Source organism: Acipenser ruthenus, chromosome 20 (assembly GCF_902713425.1).
Source record: "Acipenser ruthenus chromosome 20, fAciRut3.2 maternal haplotype, whole genome shotgun sequence".
Lineage (NCBI taxonomy): Eukaryota > Metazoa > Chordata > Actinopteri > Acipenseriformes > Acipenseridae > Acipenser > Acipenser ruthenus.
Genome location: NC_081208.1, coordinates 18947570 through 18958517, shown reverse-complemented (window position 1 = coordinate 18958517; position 10948 = coordinate 18947570). Strand labels below are relative to the sequence as shown.

Genomic DNA, 10948 nt, shown 5'->3' with positions numbered 1-10948 from the left:
AATAATAATAATAATAATAATAATAATAATAATAATAATAATAATAATAAATAAATAAATAAAAAAATAAATAAATACATCAACAGAAAGAGGAAATTAGTAAGATACGATCAGTTGATAGGCTACTATAGTTTCAACATTAAACCGAAACAATCGTTTAATTAAAACATAGTGGCACAATTCTTCATGTTAGGGAATATGGTATGATTGTTCAGTTTGTTAGGGTTGAATTGTATTACGATTATGATACTGTGACAAGAAGCTACAACTATTATTGTACTATTGCCTACACGGTAGAGGTGTACAGTACACTGTATCTTCCCTTACTCTTGACACCACCGACGTTATTATTGTAATAAAATAATTGATTTTGTAAAACAATAAATACCAAACTGTATACACAAACACAAACTAGTAAAGTACGTTACCAAGTAACTGTTTAAGTAATGGTATGGTTGCATGCTTGGAAAACCCAGATAAAAATAGGAATAACCGAAAGTATAACATTTAGTTTAATACAGTGTTTGTTGGTGAAGAGTATTATCACCCAGCCCAACCCTTACTGCAAGATTCTTGTCTTAAAACGAAGTCTGCTGTAAAAATTTGATACGGTTATTTCTGCTTACAACAATGTAGCCCAGTGTAACAACAAACAGTTAAGACATGGCCTTAAATGAGTATTTACAACACTATCTCTCGTTAATTATATTACTGTTAGGAACCACGCTCTTTATAAAATGCAGACTCCTATGCTTGTGAATTGTATCAGAAACAGACGGAACGTTGACTGTCCAGTTCGTTTACATCCCCCCATTAGCAGTATATAGACAATTCATGAGGAATACGTGCGTTATTAACCACTTTGAACAATCCGTTATCCTATTATCTTTTTAATGGAAGGGCTTGTTAAGCAGTTACCAGCTTCAAGAAGCAAAGATCATTAGAAGAACTACATTACCCACAAAGCACAGCAGTCCAGCTAAAATGAAAAAAAAACTACAGGTTCCAGGAATCATTGTTTAAAACCCTCTTTCGTCAGTATCGCGAGAGAGTATGCTGGCGCTTTCTGTCGGTTGCCGTTGGTCGCCAAATGCGGAGCTAAGAGTGTCTGTGGTTAGGAGCCTTTTGTTAAAATAATATATAATTCTAATATTTGTACTATTTAGAATTGTAATAGTTTAGCTCCAGAGTCGCGGAAAGGATGTCAGAAACTGATCCAAAATCAGTGCAGGACCTCACAGGTGTGGTAAGTGCAAAAATAATTATAATTGCTCTGTAGTATTTATTTATGTTTACTAACTAGGCCTTGTTGAACATCTCCTGATTGGGGTGAGGAAGGTGCTTAGGTCCATGACTTTTGAGTCTGCAGATTTACGTCTTGTCAAATCGTATTGTTTATACGCTATTTAATTAAATCCAACACGTGGATGTAATCCGATTAGGTTTTGAAAGACTGTTATAAAACTGCAAACGCTATACATCTAATCTAATCGTATATCATTATATCGAAAAGCAATATGTTCCGCAAAGCAAGGGGAGTAGCTGGAGTAGCAGCTTCCTGTCACGGTGTTCTGTGACGCGTTATAGGCTTGTTAATACTTGGCATACATCATGTTTTCTGTCATTAATTGCATTTTCAGTTGAATAGTGGTACAGCAAGATTAGCTCTGAATCTCGGTAGCAACGACATTTCCTTTGCTGTTAGTTACCATGACTCCCGCTTACAACCGATACCCGATTATTGCATTTCCACCTAAAGATAACACCTCTCTCAGATATCATATTTCAAATTTTGAAGGCAGCAGAGACATTACTGCAAATAGATTATTTTAGGAAAGGTTGTGTACACTGTAGATAACTTTGAGTAGTAGGTGGTTGCATTTTCATTGGTCTGTGAGTGTGCCAGCAGAAGAGCTTTCTATGCGTCAGGGAGCTGAGCAGCCGAGAAAAGGTTGCTGGTCCACATCCAGCGGTCTCCTGTATTTTGTTGTTGAATGCAAACTGTATGTTTGAAATATGACGTCCACGATGGAAGGTAGGACACCCAATTGCAGACAACAGTTGCTTTAGCTTGGAAAATGTCTTTGTTATATATATAATACATGCATTAGGTTATCGTTCTTAACATCTGAATGAATTCACTGTCTGATTGATTGTATTTGTTCTAGGTTCAGACATTGCTTCAGCAGATGCAGGACAAATTCCAAACCATGTCAGACCAGATCATTGGAAGAAATATCCTTTATCAGTGTTTACATACATAGAGTGCATTGCATGTTTTTCTTCCCCCCCCGAATATTATAGTTTATTTTTTTTACATTTATTTTCTGCAAATGATCATTTGTGACTTGGTTAGGTACCTGAGACAAACAAAACTACCAGTCATCCCATGAAACATGGAAAACCTGCAACAATATAAATAATTGTCAAAGAATTTACCATTTAAGTTTGCATACAGAATACATACCTAAGGTTTCACAGTTTGTGGTTGACACAAGTCTTGAACTATCATACCAAAGGTAACCCAAAATGAGTGCAAATACGGATCTATTAAACCATCTTATCTCTGGACACTTGAATGGCATTAGTTACAAGGTTAACCATGTATTTAAGTGCCATGTTTTTCTTTAATGAAACCACTTGATGAGATGAGCACTCGTATTGATGACTTGGAAAAGAATATTGCAGATCTAATGACACAGGCAGGTGTGGAAGAGATCGAGGGAGGAGAAAAGGTGAGTTTCTAAGGTAAGGCATGTTTCACAATAAAGGGGACAGGATACTCCCACATCATGAACATTTAAATTCAGCAAATAAGTTTTTCCTTATAAAATATATATTTATGGATAATTCCTAACTATAATATTTGATAATTTTCTTTACCATACAAATGCATGATATAAACATTTTTTTTGACAGCTGATATTTGTAGCAATGATTTTCAGCATGCATATTTATACTTTCAAAGTAAATGATTCTATAAATATTCTATATTTACTGACAAAACTGTTTAGTTACACTATATTCATTGTTGCATGTTTTAAATAACCTATCAAAATCCACCCAGTCGCCTTTGGAAGTTGTAAGGGCAAAGAAAATATTCAAATATTTAAATATTATTGTGGTGATGGTTATGATTGTTGTATTTCTGGCAAAATAAGTATTTGTACAGAAGCCTCAAAGATGTAGAAAGGAATATTTATTTTGTGGGTAAAAATCCCTCTTGGCATAATATTACTATATATTTATATATATATATATAATATATATAATATATATATATATAAAAAAATAATTGGCCACTCCAAATAGATATACATATTGTAGGGTCAAGTTTAAAAGTAGCTTTGAATTACAGTACATCTTATGGTGGCAATCAGTTATTTTGGATAACTTTCCCTATTGTAGTGCTGGCAAAACACAGCCCTGCACTAGATGTTGCTGACTTACCAAATTAGACACTTTGGCTTTTGGCTGATCGAGCCTGTGCTATGTAGTTTTATTGCAGGAAACTAGAAGTGATGAGCAGCTCCTGCACTTGAAGCTACTTTACCCTTATTAACTTGTTTCTTTAACTTGGAAGCTCTATAAGAATGTTGTAGTCTGGCTCAGGCTTTGTAGTGAGAATTCTTTATTTTGTTTTAACAGGTTGCCAAATAATACACCATTGCTACTGAAGGACGTTCTGCAAGATCACAAGATTTCTTTTTTCAAATTGCTAGGTGTAAAGCATTTTTTATATTAATTCTTGTAATAATGGTTGCATTCCTGACAGTGACTGTACATTTAGAATTGAAAACATTTTTTCTTAATATTTTACAGAGTTTCTTATAGCTGTACAATTGTAAACTTCTTAGACTAGTAAGTATTAACACACTACCAAAATGCCATTTAGTTAAATTCCATTGAGTTAAATAAAATTATTTGTTACAAGGTTGCATCTTTTGTAAAAGATCATTTGTATTACTAATGACTTGCGTTGTATCTTAAAGTTTCACATATCTCTGAGTGCTGTTGTGAAAGAAGTCAATTTCATACAGTTGGTTTTCTTATTTTCCCCTTTGGTGCAGAATGATCACATTAAGATCCACAATGCAAAGCAGACCCTGCAGGGCAAGTTGTGGCTTGAAATTGCCTGCCTGCGTATTCTTGATCAGAAGCCAGCAGTGCAGTCTGTGAAGAATCTTTTTAATAGTTTTCCTCTCTGGAGGGTGACCATTAATTTCACCACTGCGGTGAGTGGCCCTGCCGTGAGCATTTCAGATGCAGAACATTATATTGCATCTGCTTGACAAGTTAAAATCACAGATAGTTGGACACGACTGGTAGCGGCAGCGAAAATAGATTTGCTGTTTCTCAGTATTAAAGCAAGCAGTAGCTTATCTGAGTAATAAAATCTACTCTGTAAATCAGTTAAAAATATTCAGAACCAGTGCACACTAGTGTGGTCACTTGACTGCTTTAATACAGGGATTAGTAAAAAAAATACTATAAAAGGTTCAATTGCATGTGCTCCTACCTTTACAGACTACCATAAAGTTTTATCCTCAATCCCAATTCACACATTACAATGATGAACTGAGTATCTAAAAGTAGCAACGCAGGAACCTGCATAAACCAAGCCTTATATAAAATGCTTTCACTTGGTGTGATTTTTAATGAGTGCCTAAATAAGAAAAAGTACTTTGTTTGAACCTTTGCTCCAAGATACTAATGCAAGTTACTGAAAGTAAGAGACAATTAAGCTTTGAATGAAATAGTTACTCGTTAAATTTAAAAGACCTATTTTCTGGTAAACTGCTTGCGAAAATGCAACTAAGTTTGTTTCAACAGACATAGATTACCACTAATCTTGAACTACTTAATGTTAATTTAAGTAAATAAGGTAGTGCTAGTCAGAATTTGCAATTATTAGAATTAGTTGAAGCCACTTTTTAGCTAACTGTAGTTGACTGGTTTATTTCAGCATTTATTATCATTGAAGACAGTTGCATATTTGGTTTTGAAAGTAATAGCACATATATGAAACAAAAAAGGCTGCTATTACTTTCTCATGATCCAAAAAAAAAAAAAAAAAAAGCTTGTGTGTTTTAATTAACTTTATTGAAACCATAACAGACTTTTGAAAATGGGAGCATTTACAATATAAACCTCAGATTTTAAAATACTGACCATTAAATTAGGTAGCATATTTTTCATCCGTAAAAGTTAAAATCGGTAACACTTTATATTGCGTGGCATAAATTAATAGTAAATAGATATGCAAGTGCATATTAATGGTAAATTTAATAAATATTAAATAAATGTCGATTGAAAATGTAATTGCATATCACATCCATTTATATTACGTTTTGTTACCCTTGAAAATATGTAATAATTTCCTATTAACGTTTAATTGAAAATACAGTTAATCTGACAAATGTTAATGGAAAGTAACAAGGAATAACTGAACGTAAATTTAATATACAATTGCATATCTATTTATTACTTTATGCCATGCAAGATAGTGTTACCTTAAGAGCTTGAGTTTACCTTGCATGTTAGTTTCCATACATAACTAATTTCATGTCCTACATTAACTGAATTTTTTTTTGCATTCTTACCATGCCCCGAATATATATATTTTTTAAAAAGGAAACCTACATACAAATATATAGGTACTTTGTATATAAGTAGTAAATATTTTAACAGTTTCAAAGCAATATATATGAATGAGAGAAAGACAGAAAAGGGTAATTGCTGATTTAACCAGAAAAAAAAGTAACCACAAGTGTGTATTCCACTGTATTGCAGGGCTCGCTTTCTAATAGTCTTATTGGAGTGCTTGTACAGAGCTATACCAATGGAGGTGCATCAGGAATGATCAGAACTCAAAGTCCAACTCTGTCATATCGATCGCCCATGCAAACTTCTCTCTCTGTGATTTGTTGTAGATTTTATCCAAAGGCACCCCCATATTGTTACACCTAAGGGAAACAGCATAAAAGAAAATACTGGTTTTAAAAGAGATTTAGCTATTGGTAGTCAGTGCATTATATATGACACAAACTGGTTTCACAGACCCTGAATAGTTCTAATCTCGTACCTTTGTTACTTAGGTAGATGCTAATTGGTGTCTGAAATGAACCATTAATATGCAGTTCAATAGCTGTGTCTGGTTACCAATGGAATAGCTTCACACACGCAGCATGCACTTGCACCACTTTTCAATAATCGCAACGCTTCTGAACAGAGAGACATGCGTCTGGTATAGGTGCAGGGACAATCTATGCACGTGCATAGATCCGATTACAGCACATCTAGCACTTGTCATATTTCTGAATCAATTTTCAGCACAGCCCTAGCAACTATCAAACCTTAACAAGTGAGCAGCACATACAAACATACAGGTACGACTGACACCCCTAAGTGGAACGCTTCTATGGGAACCGCCTTATAAATGCAGGAGCCAAACTACTAAACTAATATTCTCAGTCAAAGTGGATTTCCAGAATATTTTTTTAAATAGTAATTATAGTATGCATGTGTAAAAATATAAAAGTACATTTATAAATTTGAAAATCGTTTGATAGGCAATTATATTTGTTACATTCGTGCATGATAAATGTTTCATTAGTCTGGTTTTGTATGTGCTGGTAATTGTAGGACACCCCTGCAGATGCATTTAAAAAACTAGAAACTGATTGCAATCATGGCTTACCAGGCTACACTGATCCTGGGATCGAGGTAGTTCAGCTTGGAGGTGCCCAGGGCGATCTGCTTGTTCTCTTCTCTGTCCGTCGCCTGCACCTCCAGTTTCATTAGCTGCTCTTCACATCTCTGGACCAATTTCTTCTTCTTTTCTAGAACTCTTCCAAAAAAAAAAAAAAAAAAAAAAAAAAAAGGTAACAAATTTCACGCACCCAATGTCTTTGAGATGGCCATAAGCTACTGCAACTCTTTTTCTCTTTAGTCTTTTAAGGATGGACAAGACATTCTAATTCATTCTAATGTTTTCAATTTCCATTTTATCTGCTGCGGTAGCATTTAAACTTCCTTGTTTTGTTGAACATATTTTCTTCACTCAAAGTTACAGAAGGCATGGGGGCAGTCCCACTATGTTGATTTCCTATTATAACCTCATAGAGCAGTCATTATGCTTGCCTATATACTCTCTAAAGATTAAGAGACTTTAGAATTAGATCAAGTATAAATTTGGTTTATAACAGCATTAATATCGTCTGCAGGGTCATTACTTGTGGAATATTGACCTTGTCTTTTATTGCAGCGGCCGGACATTAAGATCTCCTACACTTGATGCAAGTAACGTGGTCCAAGTCACATTTGGCTCTCCAGGTCCTTCTCAACCCTCCCTCGTTCCCCTCAGATACTCACGTTTGGAGTTTATCATCCTTGCTCTTCTTAGCTTCTTTCTTGGCCAGCTTGAGTTCCTTCTTAGCCAGGGCAAGCTGTTCCATTCTGCTCTCAATCTGTCTCGCACAAAAACATGTTTAGTTTAAACAAACATTTTGCAGTTCAGCAATGTTTAGAGATACTTCTCAATATCTACATTTTTTTTTTTTAATATTTCATTTCTTACCTGCTAGTTATGCTATGATGTTCTCTATTTCAGCTTAGATCACTATTTACCATGTTCACGAACTGTTCAAGCACTACTGTATCATTTTTCATCCACTTCTGAAGTGAGGTAGTTTTAGACATAACCAGTAGGGGTTGCAACTGTAATCTGCGCCTTCTGCATTATTATTATTATTATTATTATTTATTTCTTAGCAGACTTACAATTGTTACAAGATATCACATTATTTTTACATACAGTTACCCATTTATACAGTTGGGTTTTTACTGGAGCAATCTAGGTAAAGTACCTTGCTCAAGGGTACAGCAGCAGTGTCCCCTACCAGGGATTAAACCCACGACCCTCCGTTCAAGAGTCCAGAGCCCTAACCACTACTCCACACTGCTGCATCTGTAAAATCTCTCTACAAAATCAGTTTCCTTTAATAAGGGGTCAATAAAATTCACCCAGGTTGAGGAAAGCACTAAAAAAAAAAAAACTACTAAAAAGGATGAAGTGCTTGCTATTTCAATGTAGAAAGCAAGGACAGTTAATGTACTGCTTACTCGTATGTTTTAAATGCAGGAATAAACAAACAATTTCCTTAATTATCACCAGAAATAGTATGCAGGCCACAGATGTTCAAACTACTGAAAATGTTTCACTTGACTTAATACACAACTGCTCATTACCCCCAAATTGCCTACATATTACCACCCCATTTAAATATAGATCAATTGAAACAGCAATTACTAACTGTTTTATTGTACACAAACCTTATTTATTACAACACTGGCAATTCATCATTTCCCTAGGGTTAAATATAAACTGAATTAATAATTTGTAAAGAATGTGTGCGCTCGCTGTCTCGCACACACACACACACACACACACACACACACACACACACACACACACTGTTGCTCTTCATGCTTTTGGTTAGAAATTGATGACACAGTTAGATTCTGATTATGGAAGGCTGTCCAGGAACAGATTCATTGTATTTGAATTGCGAACAAGAAACCACCGCTGGCTGTAAAAATAGACTAATTAGACTAGTATTTACATGGAGTATACTGCTTAAATGACGAGGGATTGCTTGTTAAAATCCAAGCGCTGGAATTCAGTGGATTTATTGAGAATGTGTACAGAGCTTTTGTCAAGTACCAAAGTAACATCATATACTGTTTCTTTACAACCTATTTAAAATAGCCCTATAGTTTGCATGGTCATGCTGATTCACAACACCTTACAATTAGAATGCACTAACAAACGTTACTAGCAGTAAGAGTTTCTTTCTAATGTATGTTTTACCTGGTGCCCTGGATATAGCAGCACCTAGTATATTGCCTCACCCATTATTCTCTGATCTTGTGACCTCTAGAACGCAGCATTATATAGGATGAACAAAGTAAAATACTCGGTAGAAACATGAGTTTGTCAGTTTCTATTTTGTTGTATTTCTGCATCATTTTATCTGAAGGACGTATTTCAGTAAGGATTACTGGTAGTAAGCTGTGTGTGCACTGCCTCAAAACACTAGTGTGATTCTCTCATGGTAACACCTCCCCCCTCAATAGAAGCCATTAATATGCTCTCAGCAAGGGGTTTATTAATTGCTATTTAGACACACCTTGCAGCTAAATATCTGTTTGTGTGTTCCTGTTACTGCTGGGAGCGAAGGCTTTGTTATCTTTCAGTTTGAAAAGCCAGACATAAAATAAACTAGGAATCTGAATGTTCATGTTCTTGTCAAAAAATGATGCAAAGATGGCCAAGTTAGTCAACATTTTGTTGATTACAAGATTATATTTGCTGTGTCATCAGTCATCAGAACTAAGTCATCAGTTTGCTCTAGGCATGTTTGCAATTTCTTTTTGAACAAGATCCCATGGCTTTTACATTTTGTTTATACATATCCTGTGACACTGCTTGCGATTATCATAGTTTGCCTGACTTTTTTGACTCGCCTTCGACTGCAGGTTTGCCATGGACTGCTCAAAGGTCTTTGGCGGCGCCCGCTGGTGGTTACATAGAACTGCAACCGCCCTGTTAGCTCTGTTGTAGGACAGGATCTTCTCAGGCATGTTGGCTGATGCTGCAAACAGAAAATGACAAACTTTTAAGGCAGGAAAGGTGGGTTTGCTAAAAACTTGAATTTGCTCGAATAAGACCAACTAAACTTTTATTTATTTATTTATTTATTTATTTTTAAAACAATCCTCCAAAATAGTGTTTGCAATATAACGCCATTTTTGTTTCTAAACAGCCAGTATCATGTCCATTTAAGTTATAGCAATACCTATAAGATGTATTGGACCTTGCTGTTGATTGTAGATGTGGTTTTCATGCCACCGTAGCTCTAACTTATATAGATAGATAGAGATACAGACACACACACAGGCTAAACTAACTAAACACTAAAGAACCCCTTACCAAGTTTCATAAGCTGAATTATATTAGATACATGCAAGCCAAGGATGTGGTTTTTACTAAACTATACCAGTGCTTTAAATATAGTTGAAGACCACTGCGCTCAAAGTCTGCAGCACATGGTTTCTTGTGGGTGTCATTACACTGCAATAGTAATTAGTAGTGAACTGATGAAGAATTGTACAGTTCTCATTGAAACATTATGTCCTCAGCACTGATTAACATGGCACGCCTTAGGAGAAACCCAGAAAAGCACAATTGCACTTGGAGGTCTCCACAAAGACTGCTTCATGTGTGTATGTGCTATTATTACAGCATGGCTTAACACTGACTTACAGTCCGTAAGCTCCTTCAGTTGTTGCTGCAGAGTTACGGAGGCGTTGAATGTTCGAAAAACCTTTGCAGTCAAGCCTGGCATCAGAGAATTGAGATGCTTATTCAACAGTGATGTCTGTGGGGGGGGTGGGGGGGCAAAGACAAATAAAATATTATTAAAATATGCCCACTTAGCGAGTAGAAATGGGTAATTGGTTCAAATGAGGGTCACAAGGTAGCAGAATTCTACAGTGCTGGTAACAAAAAAAAAAAAAGCCTTCATTATTGGGACTTCTGATTTTCCGTTTTAACCAATAAATGATAAAACACCCGATACAGAAAAATAAAAAGAAATCCGTGTATAGCAAATAACACCGGAAATGGTCATTTCTATTGGAGACTGCTTGTGAGATTTAAAATTAGATTACAATTAAGAATGGTGGCTTGTTTGCGGGATATAAAACTGTATTAGGAGTTAAAATACAGAGGATTTAAAACAGAATGGCAAACTGGTGAAATGTAAAAAAAAAAAAAAAAAAAAAGCCTACACGCAAAAACCCCAGCAGAATGTGCCCGTGACCATAAGGACTTCACTGTGGAAGACAGCAAAGGAAAGAAGGTACAACTTAAGTATGCAAGTTC

At 35.4% G+C, this 10948-nt stretch overlaps 2 protein-coding genes across 5 annotated transcripts in view; one reads left to right on the top strand and one right to left on the bottom strand.

The window, feature by feature from the left end:
- The first annotated feature begins 1048 nt into the window (after positions 1 to 1048).
- Positions 1049 to 3938, top strand: LOC117425681 (heat shock factor-binding protein 1). 2 transcript variants are annotated; one of them, XM_034042836.3, is made up of 4 exons: positions 1049 to 1246; positions 2169 to 2235; positions 2641 to 2748; positions 3649 to 3938. In XM_034042836.3, exons 1-3 carry the CDS (start codon positions 1202 to 1204, stop codon positions 2745 to 2747), a joined length of 219 nt encoding a protein of 72 aa, XP_033898727.1. In that variant the 5' UTR covers positions 1049 to 1201; the 3' UTR covers position 2748; positions 3649 to 3938. The 2 variants fall into 2 exon arrangements, with proteins under 2 accessions (XP_033898727.1, XP_033898726.1); XM_034042835.3 differs by having other exon boundaries at positions 1050 to 1246; positions 2641 to 2735.
- Positions 3939 to 5097: 1159 nt separating this feature from the next.
- Positions 5098 to 10948, bottom strand: part of zgc:173742 (DNA topoisomerase I, mitochondrial) — a 41784-nt gene continuing 35933 nt past the window's right edge. For all 3 annotated transcript variants that reach the window (XM_058993593.1, XM_034043238.3, XM_058993592.1), the window contains exons 16-20: positions 10328 to 10442; positions 9529 to 9656; positions 7375 to 7469; positions 6701 to 6850; positions 5098 to 5966 (exon numbers count right to left, since the gene is read on the bottom strand). In XM_058993593.1, coding sequence (XP_058849576.1) covers positions 5864 to 5966; positions 6701 to 6850; positions 7375 to 7469; positions 9529 to 9656; positions 10328 to 10442 — 591 coding nt within the window. In that variant the 3' untranslated portion in view covers positions 5098 to 5863. The remainder of the gene's footprint in view (positions 5967 to 6700; positions 6851 to 7374; positions 7470 to 9528; positions 9657 to 10327; positions 10443 to 10948) is intronic.